This window comes from Caretta caretta, chromosome 7 (genome assembly GCF_965140235.1).
Source record: "Caretta caretta isolate rCarCar2 chromosome 7, rCarCar1.hap1, whole genome shotgun sequence".
Lineage (NCBI taxonomy): Eukaryota > Metazoa > Chordata > Testudines > Cheloniidae > Caretta > Caretta caretta.
In genome coordinates this window covers 85,395,861-85,415,306 of record NC_134212.1, presented here as the reverse complement: position 1 = coordinate 85,415,306, position 19,446 = coordinate 85,395,861, and the positions used below count along the sequence as shown (strand labels likewise).

The window sequence follows — 19,446 nt, the reverse complement described above, 5'->3', positions numbered from 1 at the left end:
TTTTCCATGGGTCCAGATGATGAAGATGTCATCAATGTAGCGCAAGTAGAGTAGGGGCATTAGGGGACGAGAGCTGAGGAAGCGTTGTTCTAAGTCAGCCATAAAAATGTTGGCAAACTGTGGGGCCATGAGGGTACCCATAGCAGTTCCGCTGACTTGAAGGTATACATTGTCCGCAAATGTGAAATAGTTGTGGGTGAGGACAAAGTCACAAAGTTCAGCCACCAGGTTTGCCGTGACATTATCGGGCATACTGTTCCTGACAGCTTGTAGTCCATCTTTGAGTGGAAAGTTGGTGTAGAGGGCTTCTACATCCATAGTGGCCAGGATGGTGTTTTCTGGAAGATCACCAGTGGATTATAGTTTCCTCAGGAAGTCAGTGGTGCCTTGAAGATAGCTAGGAGTGCTGGTAGCGTAGGGCCTGAGGAGAGTCTACATAGCCAGACAATCCTGCTGTCAGGGTGCCAATGCCTGAGATGATGGGGCATCCAGGATTTCCAAGTTTATGGATCTTGGGTAGCAGATAGAATACCCCTGTTTGGGGTTCTAGGGGGTGTTTCTGCAGATTTGTTCTTGTGCTTTTTCAGGGAGTTTCTTCAGCAGATGGTGTAGTTTCTTTTGGTAACTCTCAGTGGGATCAGAGGGTAATGGCCTGTAGAATGAGGTGCCTAGCAGACTCTTGTTCATATTACGACCTATTCATGATGATGACAGCACCTCCTTTGTCAACCTTTTTGATTATGATGTCAGAGTTGTTCCTGAGGCTGTGGATGGCATTGTGTTCTGCACGGCTGAGGTTATGGGGCAAGTGATGTTGCTTTTCCACAATTTCAGCCCATGCCCGTCGGCAGAAGCACTCTGCAGAAGTCCAGTCTGTTGTTTTGACCTTCAGGAGTCGTCCACGTAGAATCCTTCTTTTTGTAGTGTTGGTAGGAAGGTCTCTGTGGGTTAGTATGCTGTTCAGAGGTGTGTTGGAAATATTCCTTGAGTCGGAGATATCGAAAGTAGGATTCTAGGTCACCACAGAACTGTATCATGTTCATGGGGGTGGAGGGACAGAAGGAGAGGCCTTGAGATAGGACAGATTCTTCTGCTGGGCTAAGAATATAGCTGGATAGATTAACAATATTGTTGGGTGGGTTAAGGGAACCACTGTTGTGGCCCCTTGTGGTATGTAGTAGTTTAGATAGTTTAGTGTCCTTTTTCCTTTGTAGAGAAGCAAAGTGTGTGTTGTAAATGGCCTGTCTAGTTTTTGTAAAGTCCAGCCACAATGAAGTTTGTGTGGAAGCTTGTTTTTTTATGAGAGTATCCAGTTTTGAGAGCTCATTCTTAATCTTTCCCTGTTTGCTGTAGAGGATGTTGATCAGGTGGTTCCACAGTTTCTTTGACAGTGTGTGGCAGCATAGTCTGTGTGGTACGTAGATTGTAGAAGGATTTTTTATCTTCAATCCTTCTGGTATGATGTCCATCGGTAATCTCTCAATTAAACAAGTGTAAACTACCAGAGTTAAATCTAGATTCACACCAGTACACTTGGTCCTAGAAGTCTGAGCTGTATAATTATGAGACTAAATCCACTCAGGTCAGAATTCAGCCAAAGCATTCAAGGCAGCCATTTAATCAGTATCATAGTACTGTCCAGGATATGTAATTACATCATATCTGCCCTTTTGGGTTGCTGGGCACACTCAGCCTTCAGTCTCATGTCTCCGAATATACCTAGGAGATCCATTATGGCACTAGATCAAGAATAATACCACCGTTGTTTCTGTTTTTCCCCTGCTCCGTCCTGTCCTTCAAAAAACAAAAATCCCCCACAAAATAAAACCAAGTATGCCACACAGAGATAACTGTTTGTTGTTTCGAAGGATTTGTTCTTTGCTTCTGCCAAGCGTCTTCAGGCAAACAGTGTCCTGTAAGATGGTGGGGGTGGGGGGAGGAGAAGGAAAAGCTATTTCATAAGCTTAAATATTAAAGAAATAATTTAAAATAAAGATGCAAGCAACTGCTTGCTGAACTAGATTTCTTCAGCAGCATGGGGCCGAACTAAGAAGTTTAACGGTAGCACAGGGGACCTGGATTCATTCTTCTAGATCTGTGATAACGTGAAGAATTTACATAGTGAAAGGGCAGACAGATGAGGTGCCAGCATTGTCTTGTGACCTGTTTGTCTGGGGCTGCACTGACGAAGGAGGCAACCAGCAAAATCCATGATGTAGAGATTGCACAGAGATGTTTGTACCTGGATCTGAACTTTCTCATGGTTCAAGCATGTTTGGAAGAGGGTTATTCATCAAGGTCTATCTCTAGCACAAGCCTTCAGCCCATTAACAATCCATACTAGAGCCAAAAGACCACCTGTGCCACTTAAACAAGCAAATGAGCCAGCACACAAACAACTCCAGCTCTCCCTTTGACAGAATCTTGTTGTACTCTTGGCCTTGTGTGCAAATTGGTTGGAAAGAGGTGCTTTCCCACTCCCCTGAACTCCTGCACAAGGGAAAATTCTGTTTTACCTATGAAATTTCATTCTAGCACCATGTCAGACAGTTCACTGTGTGGTGTTCCTTGTCTCCATGACAACTAGAGGCAGAGTAAATCTTTTTTCTGAGCCTGGGTTTAGGATTGCCCCTCAGGAAGAGCTTTCCATAACAATAGCTTCCAAAACTTGAAAAGAAAAAAAAAAATACTAGTGACACAAAAGTTTAGAAGTGCTATTCAACTAAATTATCTGCAGCAGGGATTTAACATAAAGTATAAATGTTTCCTAGAAGAACACTTTCTTCCCCTTCAAACTATTTAAGTGAGAAATATCCAGAAAAAAAGCCCTTCACATAATGCAGTCCTCCAAGGGAGGATCAGACTGACATTGAATCACAGAAATGTAGGACTGGAAGGGACTAGATAGGTCATCTAGTCTAGTCCCCTGCACTGAAGCAGGACTAAATATTATCTAGACCATACCTGACAGGTGTTTGTCTAACTGCTCTTAAAAACCTCCAGACACAGAAATTCCACAATGTCCCTACATAATTTGTTCCAATGCTTAACTATCCTTATTCAGTTAGGAAGTTTTTTTCTAATGTCTAACCTAAATTGCTGCAAATTAAGCCCATTGTCCTCTCCTTATCCACTGATGACAATTTATCACCCTCCTCTTCATAACAACCTTTTATGTACTTGAAGACTGTTATGATGTCTCCTCTCAGTTTTCTCTTCTCCAGAACTGGACACAGTACCCTAGCTGAGGCCTTATCAATGCTGAGTAGACTGGAAGAATTACTTCTTGTGTCTTGCTCACAACACTCCTGCTACTACATCGCAGAATTATGTTCACTTTTTTTGCAACATGTTAAACTGTTCACTCATATTTACTTTGTGATCCACTATAATCCCCAGATCATTTTCTGCAGTATTCCTTCCTAGACAGTGGAGGGTCCAAGAATGAAAACTCACCGATAAGTCAGAATTTCCCCTCTCTCAGTTCCCTCCATGTCAGATAGGCTTCACGGTGGTATGTAGTTCATCTCTAGGGCCCTACCAAATTCACGATCCATTTTCGTACATTTCATGGTCATATCTTAAAAATCTTGAATGTCATGATTTCAGATATTTAAATCTTAAATTTCACGGAGTTGTCACAGAGCATGAATATATATTGAAAAATGGCAAAACATAAACATGTAAAGCCCTTAAGTTAGCGTTCTCAAACTGGAGGTCACGACCCAACAGAGGGTTGAAAGCTACTGTGGGAGGTTCCGGGTTATTCCACCCTTACTTCTGTGCTGCCTTCAGAACTGGGTAGCTGGAGTGCAGCACTTGCTGGAAGGGTGCTGAGCTCTGAAGGTAGCACTGTCACCAGGAGCGGCATAGCCTTCAAAGCTGGGTTTCCGGCCAGCAGCCGCTGCTCTCTCGCCGCCCAGCTCTGAAGGCAGCATAGACATAAGGGTGGCAATACTGTGACCCCTCCACAACAGACTTGAGGCCCTTTTTTTGGGTCGGGACCTCCAGTTTGAGAAACGCTGTATACTTGTATATACTTTTACCCTATAGTATAAAAAAGTATAGTACAGGGTAAAAGTACACAAAAGACCAGATTTCATAAGGGGAGACCAGATTTCATTGTCCGAGATTCTAACTGTATCTAATTTAGATCTAAGAACCAAAACCTGAAGTTTAATGAAAAGGTGACAATCATTGTGGCCTGTTCCCTCACAACCATCTTTAAGCTTAGTGGCTGGGGAGGGGAGAAAGGCATAAAGGAGGCCTTTTAGACCTTTTTTGAGATAAGGGGACCATAACCTCTGCTTTTGAATGTCTTTTCCTTACACTTTTTTAGTTTTCCAACTTTAGTTTAGAAGTTGGATGTAGAGAGGTTAAATCAACAGGTTTCCAACCAGGCTTGTGATGAACTCAAAGTCTAGCTGATCTAAAAACCGTAAGCACCCATGAAATTAAACCCTTATTCATGCCTAATGCTGGAAGTTTGGCTGAGGAGTTGAGGTATCCTGCTCAAAGCCCCAGCTTTAGTTATTTCTCCTTCTTTTTAGAGGATCTAGAAGGGAGACTTTCATAAGAGGTTTTAAGACTTTCTGCTGCCCTTTTAAGTGCACACTGTAACCAATATCATTCACCAGTCCCTGGGCCAAACCCCTGAGACTGCTAATTGAGAGAGGTCCTGTGAGGAGAACAGTGTATTTCCAGGTAGATTGAAAGGACAGTCTGCAGACTTGTAACCTGCATTATTTCCCTGAAAATAATAGTAGCTACTTAATGGACCCCTATGGGACCCTTGGAAGGAGAGAGGAAGTAGGCCCATCTCCCAGACAAGGGGATCTGAATCACTTCACCACCGCTGCTTGCTGCTGGGTGTGGACTGAGTGGAGCCAACTGCGCAGAACGAGGACTGAGCCAGAACCACTGAGGACAAATGAGACACTGGTATCAAAAAGGTCACAGGAGCCCATACCTTTCATGGCAGTTGAGGCTTTGCACCTGAAACAGTTTGTGGGAAAGGGGGATGTTTTGTGGCCTTCTCAACTACCTCAGCATAGCTCATACATATGTGCTAGGTGGGACAAGGAATTTCTTTTTCCTGGTTACTATGGGAGGGGACCTTGCTTTCCCGCTTCCCCTGAGATTCAGAAGGCTCCAGTGAAACTTTTCTGCTTACTCTGCCAGCTATGCGAATGGCATCCCATGCTTAGGGGAGAGGCAGGGGGCTTTAAGGAAAAGGAAAAAAAATCACCTTACCCTACTTTCATGCCACTGATTCTGGCTCGGGCTCAGTGAAGGGAGTTTCCATGCAGTCTGCTCACCCATCCCAAGTGGTGGACCTTAGCCCCTCACTACCTGGAAACAGAATTCCAGGGGCTTGCTGTCTGTCACTTCTCAGAGAGTGCGACATTCACCCTCCTCACTGAGCCAGAAGAATTTTTTGTTTTAAGTTTAGCGGTTTTGAGGAGGAAAACCCCAAAGCCCATGAAGAAACAGACATTTAATTAAAAATCGTTCAAAGATCCTGTGAAATTTCAGCTTCAAAGGAAGCCCTGGACTGGAGTCTGCCATGTATGCCACTGGAGGCAGATAATTCTGGGAGTGCTTCCTGAATGGCAATCCTAAACCCAGGTTTAGAACAAAGATCTGTTATTTCTCCCATTGCCATGGAGACTCCGAATACCCCACTGTTTTGTGGCCTCCATGTCCAACATGGAGGAGACGGAGAATTAAATACTAACCTCCCTCAGCTCTGAATAAAGAGAGACAGCTGACATGTCAACACTAATTCTTTAAATGGTTTAATCTAGTCTAAATATTATTTCACGCACTTGTTTATAAGGAGTTTAGACATGACTCACTCACTCTTTGTATTGGGTTATTTTGGCTACCTGCATTACAAAATAAAAGTAATACTTTAAAAAAAAAATCAGCCGTAATGGTTATAACAAAATAAGCTAGCAAACACCATTTTTCCAGGAGTGCAAAAATGATGTGTGATAAGTTTTGATGATCAACATTAGGCCATCTCCATCAACAGTAAAGTAGCTTTCCATCCCCACTTCCCCGCCCACTCCTTTAAATTGTACCTGCCTACGTTCACAAGACATTACTGGCAAAAAAGCTTCTTGCAGTCAGTAAAAGACTACATTCCAGCAACTACAAACCATTATTACCCCAGCTATCCAGTCACTGCGAGGATACCACCATTTACTATTGGCATAGAGCTTTGGCCTTTTCAGTTAGGGTGTACTATTGGTTTGGGAAGGAAGCATAATCAGATACTCAGGGGAAATGTTCAGAAGGAACATGGAAGAGGGAATAAGTGCCCCTTTCCGTAATATAGATAGAGGGTCAGGAAGGATAAAGAGAGCTGCACTTCCAGGGTTTAAAGTAAACCTTGAAATCATGGTAGGTGGAAGGGAGAAGTGATGCACTGGCAGTGACATTTCATTCATAGTCACCTCACCACAGTTATGTAATTAATAAATCAAAATATGTATCTGTGAAAAATGATACATTCTCAGATTATAAGACAAGACTTCCTTCCAGAGTTTTATGGGCACAGGAATGTGAAGAAAAAGATGTAGGAACCCTAATCACTCTCCCTGTACATAAAAACATAAAGATGGCCATACTGGCTCAGATTAAATGGTCCACATAGTCCAGAACCTGTCTTCTGACAGCGCCAGAGGCTTCAGAGGAAATGAACAGAACAGCAATTATTGAGTGATCCATCCTGTCATCCAGTCCCAGCTTCTGTACACACTCATGGATAGTTATCCAAGGGTGTAACAAGGTAAGGTTACACCCTTCCATGCTACTAAGCTTCCACAGCAAGTAACAATGCTGTATATAGACATAAACCATATTTAAAATTAATCATGCTATATGACCTGGTTACAAGCTTAAAAGACATAGTACAGATGAACCCAAAAGGCTGGATACAAAAAGATAACTGGGTATATAAAGAGATGAGAGACTATGGTGTGACTGAGACATCAAATTAGTAAATGATAAGTTTGGCGTGTGGCAAGGAAGCAACTACTGCCCCCAAGTACAATAGGTACTTTTCTGATAAGTGGCTCAGCCATGCACCGGGGGGGGGGGGGGGGGGGGGGGGGGGTGAGAGGAGAGAGGGGACTTTCATCCTTTGCAACTAGGAGACGACTCCTGTTAGGACCCAATTGAAAGTGCACTCTCCCATTGAATTATATAGGCTTTGAATAAGGGTTTTCACCTACATATCTCAAAAAAAGAGAGATTGTGCTCTCATTTCACACAAAGTGGCAAAGCCTCCAAGCTTTTCTTCAGTTGCCAAAAATAAATGGTAGGAAGTGATGACAAAATGTCCATTCTTTCAAGAGAAGGAAGCAGTTTTTGAACAGAGTGTCTTGTTGCTGAAATAGTTATGTATTGTATGATAATCGTGTTAAGAAAAATATTTCTAGCTCCGGCACTGGTTGTTCACTGTGTGAATTTGTCATCCTAGATTTTAAGTAGATATAAGTAACTTGTCACCTCAAAAATTGAATTTGAGTGGACTGACAAAAGCCTGGTAAGTGCAGGTTGGCAACATATAAAAACTTTCCACACAGCTCTGCCAATGGACCTCAGTCTTGACCTGCAATATCCCCTATTATTCAAGTCCTGTGACACCACAGAGCACTGCCAATTCACCTCACTGTTGATATATAGCATCTGTAATCTTATGCACAGGCATGTTGTCAAGATAGAACACCAGATTCTTATCTCCCTTACAGAAGTGCAGATCAGGAGTTATACCATTTATGTCCATGAGTTATACGACTGTAATACTCATTTAAGGGAGTCAGCCCTTAATACCATGTCTCACTTTAGGGATTACTGGAAGCCAAGTTTATTTTGTGAAAGAACAGATCCCAACATACTATATGGAGATTGTAATACAGTATGAGAATGAAAATAATGAGAAATATTGTGTTCCATTTAGCACAAGCTGTAACAGAATCTATATCACCATTATTCAGTGCACCATTCACAAAGACAGCTGCAGACCCATGTGTCAAAAACATTGTGTTACAGGCATCTAGCAAGAAACAGGTCTATCCCTATCTCTCCTTTTTTTGTGGTTACTTCAGGAGACTCACTCCTACCTCTCATCTGGCTGAAGGTGGTGACGAATTTGCTGGTTACAGACTTGAGTTCATTATTGGCCAGAGTTATGAGATGTATCCCTTCGGCGACATTCCTCATGACTTTGTAAATGCCAATAGGGAACATCATCAACTTGCAGTCAGCCAAATCTGTAGTGAAACAAAGAAAAAAGGACACAAACATGCAGAGCAGGACAGTGTGCACAGAATGCTTCAAGTTACTACCATGTTCATACATTTTATTCTATCCATAAGAATTAGAGAACAGCATAAGAAGAGACAAATTGTCACACTCCTAACGTTACTGGTGCAGTATCAATTTGCATTTAACAGAGGACATTCCTTACTGAGAGGAGCTCAAGACTGTGCAAGAGGATTATTACAGCCTAAAGTTTACCTAGAGATGTGAGAATATATTAGTTTTTGCTTTGTGGATGCAATTTCTCCACCTCATCGACTTTTTCACAGCAAGGACAGTGACATTTCGTCTGAGGGCTTTTTCCTCACCCAAAACTCTAGCTTGTGCTCCTGCGGCAATGACTCCCATGGGATATTACAGTGATTAAAATTGCTGGGATGCAAGAACCCCCAACCATTCCCCCTCCTACCCATGAAATGCCCCTCAGTTCCTGAATAGAGCCTCCTCCAAGGGTTGGCACAGAGCTAGCCCTCTGGCTCCTATAGATAGATGGCTTCCTGAACCAAGGTATTGCACCAGGGGAATATGCGGCTGCTTTGTGGCTCCATGGCACCAGCACAAAGGGACTTCAGGGGAGCCATGACGTAGGCCAGAGTGGTGAGATGGAACAGGTACCTGGGAGATACATGCAGTACACGCACAAGCTGTACAATAAGCTTCTGGTACAAAGTACTTGTGGCTGGCCTGAAAGCTCTGCAGCCTATAATGCGCCATTTAACAACTTACATGTGGTCAGGCAGACAGGAGCAAGGGGAGTGGCTGCTGCTGAGAGATAGGAGCCCAGTCCCCTTACATGTAGGGGCTAGATTCACTGGCACAGGGAGCTGCCAGCAAGGATGCCTGCACCACAGGAGGAGAGGGCATTCACCCCTGGGCAAGGAAGGTTATTTTTTACCCAGGAAGTCTATAGGAATCCTGTTAGTAGAGGCTGCAATGGGTATGTAATGAATTAGAGATTCCTCAGCCATCCTGCCCTTACTCCTCCCTGACCAACACCACACTCTTTTGGGCTTGTACTGGCTGCCTGCAGGAGGAGGCAGTGTTGCTGCTCCACAGTACAGCTGTAGCCTCCCATTGATACCATCCATTTAAACTGGCAGAAACGTAAACTAGAAGCGATGATTTATATTTCTGCTGTTAAAACTGATCTGGCTAGCCACTGGTCTTTGCTATCAGTCAGTTTGTTGTTTTGGATTGTGCCTCACCGACCATGGAACATGCCCCTCCTGCTACTCTTAGCAAGGATCAATAATTTCCCTTGGCCTTTTGGTGAATGTCAAGTATAGCATCTGTTGCTCTTCTATCTCTCTGGGGGAAATGAGGGGAAAGATGGATTACACCTCCCTAATGTATTGTGGTGAGAGCCCAAGAACACCTATAAAAATATATCAAGTATCTCAGAACTTCCTTGAGCAAAAAGCACTTCATGTGATTTTGCCTCCTGAGAAGTGATTAGAGGGCCTTAGTGGAATAGAGAGTTGGTTTCCTTTTTAGGAGAGTATGGGGAATTGTTCTGTGATGCTATCAAACTGCCCACTTCAGAAGGCAAGTAATCAAAATCTGCCTTTCCAGTATGTTGCTGTTCATTGAATTTCTCTCCTTAGCTCCCTCAAGCCCCTACTCACATCTATCTCCACTCTAAATTTGCATTACAGACAAATACAGTACTCTATCTACTATTGTACACAGGCATGTTTAGCAGAACAAAGCATAGTATGCAAGAAGCACTGCTGGTTTTGATAAACTTGAATTCTTATAATCACTTTGAGGTTAATCCCAAGTGAAAAACAATCTGCCTCAGTTTACAGTGTAAACACACAGTGATTAATGACCTGACTAAGTCCCCATTCATCACATACTCCATGTTGTCTCTACAATCATAATCCCACACTTCAAATTCATGTTGATTTTTAAATATGCAGATAAACACTTATCCATCTTTTTGTCTTTGTCTCTATCCCTCCCACTTTACCAATGCTAAGGAAAATGTGTAAGTATCAGAAGATGACAGGTTTCAGAGGAACAGCCGTGTTAGTCTGTATTCGCAAAAAGAAAAGGAGTACTTGTGGCACCTTAGAGACTAACCAATTTATTTGAGCATGAGCTTTCGTGAGCCACAGCTCACTTCATCTGATGAAGTGAGCTGTGGCTCACGAAAGCTCATGCTCAAATAAATTGGTTAGTCTCTAAGGTGCCACAAGTACTCCTTTTCTTTTTATCAGAAGATGGGAAATCCTTTGTTCTAGAAGCTCTCCTCCTCCTCATGGTGTCCTTAGCCTCTGTTTGCCAGAAGCTGGGAATGAACAACAGGGGATGAATCACTTGATGATTACCTGTTCTGTTAATTCCCTCTGAGGTACCTGGCATTGGCCACTGTCAGAAGACAGGTTACTGGGCTAGATGGACCTTTGGTCTGACCCAGTAGGGCCATTCTTATGTTCAAAATGATGGGCCTTTAATTGTGCCAGAAGGCTTTACATAAGCCAGATTCAAAGGGCATTTCTATTCTGAAACAGGAACTATGTGTAAGTAGCCCCTGTTTAATGCAACAGGCCCATTCCCCATACAGATTCAGAATCACCTTTGCTGACTTTCGTGACAACACTGTATGGCTTTTCCTGCAGAGCCATCACAGATAGGAAACCGTGAGCTCATGCTTCATGGACACAATTGAGAACCAGATTCCAACTGCATTCCAGTTGCTTTACTCGGATAAGTAAAGATGTAAGAGGCTGGCACAGGTGCAACTGAGCACAGGCTTTCACCTGCAGAGTCTTCATCACTGATGATACATGAGCTAGAGCGGGGCTTTTCACAACGAATTTTTTGGTGGCCTCAGAGTGTGGCCACCAACGTTTGCTGGTGGCCACTATGTCAGTTTTTCCTAAAATACTTAATTAATTTTAGAAAAACAAATAAATATACACAGGTCCAAATCATAGCAATTTATTTATGTAGGGGTTCTTTTGCAGACTCAGTAATAAAAATAATGTACAATGGTCTCTATTCTTTACTGGACCTAAACAGAATAGAAACACAAATAAGATGCTTTGCATGTTCTTGGCTTTTTTGTTGTTATTTCTTCTGTTTTTTTTGGTTGCATTTTTATTTTTAGACTTGCTAGCTAGTAAGTCTGCTTCTGTGCAAAGTGATATTTGTATGTTAGTATCACTTTTCACAGCAGCAGACTTGTTAGCTAGCTGGGAGGCAGTGAAAAGTGATACTAATAAACATACAAACATCACTTTTCACAGAAGGAGACTTACTCAGCCCTGTCAAGCCGGGGGACAAATTAAGCCTTGTATGGAGAGGTGGGTAGGGAGGCAGCAGGGGCCAGGGATGATGGGATGGATGGGTGAGGGCCTGGGGGGGCGGACAGCAGGGACCAGGAGTGGTGTGGCGAGACCTGAGCCCTGCAGCCGGGAGACGGAGCCAGCCACTGCGCAGCCAAAATCCAGAGCCCAAAGCACCGTGGTCAGAGCCCATGGCTGGAGCCTGCCACCTACCACCCCAAGGCTTAAGTTGGAAGCCTGAGCCCCACTGCCCCCTGGAGAAACTTAACGGCAAAACACAAAATTTCCAGTAAGTTCTTGCAATGTATTTGGGACAAATTTTTGCTTCAGAAAAATGGAGGAAGTTCAGCAATTTTAGAATTCATTCTGACCAAGAGAATGGTAGCAAATCTGAAGGTGAAAGGCAATTTGGATGAAAATGATTAAGAAATTTAGATTTTATGATTCTAAGAAAAGGAAAGAGTGAGATCAGCTGAATAAGGACAATGGACTTAAAAAAAGAAGACTTGAACAAACTCAGAGAAATGACAGGTAAGCTCCCCATGGGAAGAAAATCTGAGGGATAAAGGAATTCAGGAGAGCTAGCTATTTCTCAAAAGGGACAATATTAAAAGCACAATTTCAAACTACCCTGAAGCAAAGGAAACACAGGAAGGACAGTAAGAGGCCAATATGGTTCCATCAGGAGTTCTTTAATGACCTGAAAATCAAATAGTAATCCTACCAAAAGTGGAACATGGACAAATTGCTAAGGTGGAGTAAAAAAGAATAACACATGCATGTAGGGACAAAATCAGAATGGCAAAGGCACAAAATGAGTTACACTTAGCAAGGGACATAAAAGACAACAAGAAGTTCTTTAAATACATTAGGAGCGAGAGACAGACAAAGAAAAGTGCAAGTCCTCTACTTCACTGTGGAAGGAGAACTAAAAAATGACAACATCAAGAAGGTTGAGGTGCTTAATTCCTATTTTGCTAACTAAAAAAGTTAATGGCAACCAGATACTCAACGCACTTAATATTAACAACAAGGAGGAAAGGACACAAGCCAAAAGGGAAAGAACAGGTAAAAGAATATTAAGCTAAGTTAAATGTATTGTATTCAAGTCAGCAGGGCCTGATGAAATTCATTCTAAGGTACTTAAGGAACTAGCTGAAGCAATCTCAAAACCATTAGCAATTACCTTTGAGAACTCCTGGAGGGCAGGCAAGGTCCCAGAGGTGTGGAGAATGGCAAACATAGGGCAAGTCTACACTAGAAACATACTGTGGTAGTACATGCACACACTACCCTCCTTCTGTTGGTGGTGTTTGTCCTCACCAGGGGCCTTTCCACCGACTTAAGATGGGCAGTGGGGGGGGGAAGGGGGCTGAGAGCCCAGGCTCTCGGCTCCCCACCAGGAGCCAGCTGCCCCCCTGGTCCAGGCTCTTGGCTTCCCACTAACCACCTCGGGGAGCCTGGGATAAGTAAACACAGTGTCTACACAGGCACTGCATCACCCTAATTATACTGACATAAGGCCTACGCCTCTTTTGGAGGTGCAGTTATGCCACTGTAGTAGGGCACTTACATCGGTTGGAGCAAGGCTGTAGTGCGTACACTGACATAATTAGGTCGATGCAAGTTGCCTTACGTTGACCAAGCCATAGTAACTATATTTAAGAAGTTTCAGAGTAACAGCCGTGTTAGTCTGTATTCGCAAAAAGAAAAGGACTACTTGTGGCACCTTAGAGACTAAACAAAGAGGACCCAGGGAATTATAGACCAGTTAGCCTAACTTCGATACCTCAAAATATGCTGGGACAAATTATTAAACAATTAATTTGCAAGAACCTAGAGGATAATACAGTTATAAGGAAGAGAGAGCATGGATTTGTCAAGAACAAATCATGCCAAACCAACCTAATTTCCTTCTTTGACAGAGTTGCTGACCTAATGGATGGGGGGAAGCAGTAGATGTGATAGATCTTGATTCAGTAAGGCTTTTGACACAGTCCCACATGAAATTTTCATAAGCAAACTACGGAAATGTGGTATAGATGAAATTACTATAAGGTGCATAAGGTGGACGCACAACTGTTTGAAAGACCATACTCAAACAGTAGTCATCAATGGTTTGCTGACAAATTGGGAGGCGTACCTAATGGGGTCCCGCAGGGGTAAGTCCTGGGCCCAGTAGTATTCAATATTTTCATTAATGACTTTGATAACGTAGTGGAGAAGATGCTTATAAAATTTGCAGATGACATATTGCTTGGGGGAAGGGGAGGTTGCAAGCACTTTGGAGGACAGGATTAGAAATCAAAATGACCTTGACAAATTGGAGAATTGTTCTGAAATCAACAAAAATAAATTCAATGAAACACAAGTGCAAAGTACTTCACTTAGGAAGCAAAAAATGCACAACTACAAAGTGGGGAATTACTGGCTAGTTGGTAGTTCAGCTGAAAAGGATTTGGGGGTTATAATGGATCACAAATTGAATATGGGTCAACAATGTGACACAGTTGGGAAAAAGGTTAACATCATTCTGGGGTGTATTAACAGGAGTATCCTATGTAAGACATGGGAGATAACGGTCCTCCTTTCCTTGGCACTGGTGAGGGATGATTTAGCTGGGGATTGGTCCTGCTTTGAGCAGGAGGTTGGACTAGATGACCTCCTGAGGTCCCTTCCAACCCTGAAATTCTATGAGGCCTCAGCCAGAGTACTGTGTCCAATTCTGGGCAATATACTTTAGGAAAGATGTGGACAAATTGGAGCGAGTCCAGAGAAAAGCAACAAAAATGTTAAAAGTTTTAGAAAACCTGACCCGAGGAAAGGTTAAAAAAAACTAGGCATGATAGTCTTCAGAAAAGAAGACTGAGCGGGGAGGGATAACAGGCTTCAAATATGTTAAGGGCTGTTATGAAGATGAGGTAATCAGTTGTTCTCCATGTCCACTGAAAGTAGGATGAGAAGTAATGGGCTTAATGTGTAGCAAGGGAGATTTAGATTAGACATTAGGAAAAACTTTCTAACTAAAAGAGTTGTTAAATTCTGGGATAGGCTTCCAAGGGAGGTTGTGGAATCCCCATCACTGCAGGTTTCTAAGAACTGGTTGGACAAACACCTGCAAGAGATGGTCTAGGTTTTCTTGGTCCTGTCTCAGTGCAGGGGGGGCTGGACTTGATGACTTCTCGAGCTCCCTTCCAGCCCTTCATTTCTATGATTCTTTGAAATTTTTAAGTACTCTGTCCAGGCTAATGTTAAGCTACTCAGGCAGCGAGTTTTCCACCATTTCCTTTGGGAGATCATTCCACAGACTAATTGGCCTTACCATCCACATGTTCCTGAAGTTCAGCTTAAATCATCCTTGTTTTAATTCCATTACTCCTCCTTATTTTCCCTTGGACTGCTCTATGCAATATTTTTTCCCCTCCCGGACATTGAACCCTTTAAATACTATTACCTCCCCACCCTCCTTGGAGTGTGTTGACTTACAACATATGTTTGGCTCCTTAAATTTGTTCCTATGAATCATAGACTTTAAGGTCAGAAGGGACCATTATGATAGTCTAGTCTGATCTCCTGCACAACGCAGGCCACAGAATCTCACCCACCCACTCCTATAACAAAGCCCTAACCTATGTCTGAGCTACTGAAGTCCTCAAATCTTGGTTTAAAGACTTCAAGGTGCAGAGAATCCTCCAGCAAGTGACCTGTGCCCCACGCTATAGAGGAAGGTGAAAAATGCTCCCCTTAGCTGTCCTCTAAAGGGCTAGGCCCACACTGGAGTGCTTACCACTCAGGAGCACATGTGTCTTGAGCTCCCTGGCACACAGGCTGAGGGATCACTCCTCTTAGGTGAGAACAGCAAGCTCTCCCTTCTGTAAGCAGCCAACTCTATTTGTCAGTGCAAAGGGAGGGGAAGGGACTCAGCTATAGCCTCATCTCCTTCCTGTCTCATTTGGGATGGCTGGGAATTAATCTGCAGACTATGAATTATTCAGTGTAGCAGTACCACCTACCCAGTCTGGTTTCAAGCTGGCCTCTGCCTCAGTTTCTCCTCACTCAGCTTGAATCTTCTAACCTGCCAGTCTGGTTTGGTTGCTGCAGTGAGTTCACCCTCCAGCTAAGTCACACAGAAAAAGTCCACCACTTTTAGGGTATCCAAGTCCAAAACAATGTTCAACACATAGTCTAAAGCTAGCCACAGCCCCTCCTTCCTGAGGGTCTATTTGTATGACTTCCCTCTCAAACTTCAGACCCTCTTCAGACCACCCTCTGGGCTTCACTTTCACCCCGCAGGCTCTCATGGACTCCTCTGAGTCTCTCTCTGCTCTCTACTGACCCCTAATGCTCAGGACTTCCTATTTGGAGTCTCCCTTCTTTCTCTTCTGGCTCTCCGCGTTTATTTCATCTCCAACCCAGAAGGCCTTTAGTCTCTTGACCTGCCTGCCATGTGATTTTGCTCATTTTCTGCACATGGTGAGGTGAGCTAAACGTGTCACAGGAAGGGCTGGCCTCATCTCCCCTTAGAGGGCCAGTCACCATGTGACATTTAGCAATACTTGAATAATGAATTTATACAACGTGCAGCAACTCCTAAGCAGATGTGAATGTTACTGGCTGCCAGTTACTCACCCAATTCTAATGATTACGTTCTGCTTATATTTCTTCCACCATATGTTCATGCTGGGGGCAGTGCTGATAATGAAATAATTTTTTCATTCTGATATTTTGAGGCACAGTATGAAATGCTTTACTTGAGCCCAGATTATCATATCGTCTGCATTCTCCTGATAAATCCAGGTGCAGTCTCAAAATTACTTCTCTAGTCATAATATTTAAACAGTATCAGAAAACTCTCCATATCCAAGGCTGAAAGTGGAAAATGAAATGATTGTAACTTAATATGGACAAAGTACTTGCTTCTCTGCCAATCTGTCCCTCTTCTTGAAAAATAAATCTCTTTTCTCTCTAGTATTTCCTCCATCTATTTATGTCCAGATCTTCTTTCTGCCTTTCCTCATATTTTATGCCATTTTAAGAAATTCCTTGTCTCCCTTTTATCCATTTTGAGGCATTTCACTTTTTTTTTAGGTTCCATGTGATGAAGATTGTGCCACTTCTATGATAAGATCTTCACACATGGATCCTCCTCAGTTTTCCTTCAGGATCCTAGATCAATATGTAGGGAGTTGCAACACCAAAATGCTGAGCTGAAGGAGTTTACTCTTTAGTGGGCAAGGTGCAAAAGGAAACTGAGGCAGATGTCAATTTTCCTTTCCAGCTCCTAGTTTGGACAGCAACCTCAACTGAGCTGGGGATCTCTCGCTAACAAGCGTAAACAATAAAGTAAAATGAATCTTGGGTGAACTTGACTCCTATGCAGAAGGGCTGTGCACTTTTATGTCCTCAAAACAGTTCTTACATGGAATTAAGAGTGGGACTTCAGTGATGCACAGGCTTTGTGCTGGCCCTCTGCAAAGGGATGAATGTTACCCCTTGTGTGCAAATAATTCTTGTTTATTTCATTTTGCTTCCTGGCTCACATAAGATAAGCTGTGGGGAGCTAGAAAGGTATCAGTACATCATAGAAAATCTGCTTTGGTGCTGATCCAGTTCCCACTAAAGTCAAGAGAGAGAGAGAGAGAGAGACAGACAGACAGACTGCTTGACTTCAATAGGAGTCTGATCCAGCCTTTGACCCTAATTCTTATCAACTCTTACTGAGTCAACTAGTTTTACCATCCTACCTCCTAAACATTTTGTGTGTCTTTTGGGATCTTGACCCCACAATTGAGATATTCCTGTCTACAGTCCATGGTTTCCATGAATTATCACACTTCATATGATCTTAGTGTTATTCCATTATAAAATATTCAAAGAGTTTCACACAAATAATGTGAGTGTCCAATTAGCCCTCAAGCATATATTTTTCCACCCATCATATTCTTTTATGTTCTTAAGAATAAGATGAGCAATACTGCATTAAATTGTGATCACAGTCAATTATTTTATAGGACAGGTCCAAATTATTTTTATGAATAACAATATGTATCTTTCATCTGACACTTCAGTTAAACAATCCAGTATTCCTGTGATGGGAAAGACTGCCCATCAAGAAATTAAATTCAATATAGATTAGTATTAATAAGAAATAGGGAATTATAGAAAAATATAATTACCTATGACTAGAACTAAAAAAAGATGCTTTCCTAGCTGATACTTGAGGGAAACACAGACAAGAAGGAGGGAAAATAGTCTTCTGATTACAGCAGGGTACTGGAATTTAGGAGACCTGGGTTCAATTTCCAACTCTGCCAATCTTCCTTGCATAAATCTTAACATTTCCATGTCTAAATTTCCTCATCTGATAATATTACTTACTACCTCACAGAGGTGCAGTGAGCATAAACTCATTAATATCTGTTAGCTGCTCAGGTACTACAGTGACAGGAGATACACACGCTCCCAAAGTACCTATACAGCGTGATAGCGTGCAAATGGACTTTGTTTAACAAAGGTGTATGCAGAGGAAAGCTAACATATAAGCAAGATTGTAAGAGTTTTTAAAGAATACATGAAGAGACAGAGGATGGGAACACATACTGTTTAATAAGCAAAGACAGAGTTCCACTCAATGTAGAACACCACTGGGACAGACATACAATGGATCTAGGGGGTGAAGATGGGGATATAACTGGGGCACTTGGACAAACCTGAGTCCTTATTTACACCCTAGTTATCTTAAATCTGTGACTGCAAGAGCGTACCTTATCTGGCTGTGCTGTTTAGATGAGATGCTATTTTCTATAGTTTAGTTTTGATTCAGTATGATTCAGTTTTCTCTCGATTTTTCTAATATTTTTCTTTATTTAAAGGGCCACTTGCTATTTTAGGTATAAATCACTGTTGTACATTTACTCCCTGGTGCAGGGGGGTGGGGGGGAAGAAGGGGCTTAACTGACCTGGAGCACTTGGTCAGAGCCAAAGGGTAAAAGACTGCCCCCAGGAAATACTACCATTGCCAGACTCTTGCCAGCAGACAGTAAGGTCATGGGGACAGCTCCCTTTTGGACAAGTTTTACAGAATTTAATAGAAAATTACAACCTTCAGTAATTTCCTACAGAACCCTACTGGTGTCATTCTTTGGATAGGACTTTTTCCACACAGGCTGAGTGAGCACTAGACATGACAAGAATCAGTGACCAAAATTTAAAATTCTCTAATAATGTCATTGGAAACAATATTCATCTGCTAATTTATAGGGCCTGATTCAAAGCCCATTAAAAGCAATGTAATTACATTGACTTCAGTGGGCTTTAGATCAGGTGCATAGGTTGCATCTATACCAACATACTTTGTAGCTGTCATTCCTCATTGTAGCAGTTTCCCGCATGTAAGAAGCTGTCTGAACAGACAGGATTCAGATGATTTTACCATTGCACTGTCTAACCCTATAGCAGTGAATTATGGGTCCTAAATTTGCTAAGGGGACCAGAACAGGTTCCCTTCAGTCAGAAATACTCATTAGCCATTCTGTTCTTATTTTGCTATTAATTTTTGTCATCAAGATGAAATATCAAAGCCAATGATTTATTCTTACTTCCAAGGCAATCTATATTAGAACAACATAAAGCTATATGAAGTGGTAGTATAAGGAAAACTTGACAGGAATTAAAGAAAAAAAAAACAGAGAAACAGCAGCAAGTCTTTAATTATAAACAGCAAAATTTGGTCTTGCAATAATCAGAAGTGATAAGCCTGCATTGGAATCCAGTTTCAAAATATCCTCATTCATTTTTCCACTGTCAGTGTATGTGTGCGTGT

General features: G+C 42.4%; 1 protein-coding gene across 8 annotated transcripts in view; it reads right to left on the bottom strand.

Annotated features, from left to right (window-relative positions):
* Nucleotides 1–19,446, bottom strand: part of LRRC20 (leucine rich repeat containing 20) — a 173,987-nt gene that overhangs the window by 86,286 nt on the left and 68,255 nt on the right. For all 8 annotated transcript variants that reach the window (XR_007357482.2, XM_048856305.2, XM_075130904.1 and 5 more), the window contains one exon: nt 8,133–8,282. Coding sequence is in view for 7 of the 8 variants with exons in the window: in XM_048856305.2 (XP_048712262.1) it covers nt 8,133–8,282 (150 nt within the window). In the remaining variant the exon portion in view is untranslated. The remainder of the gene's footprint in view (nt 1–8,132; nt 8,283–19,446) is intronic.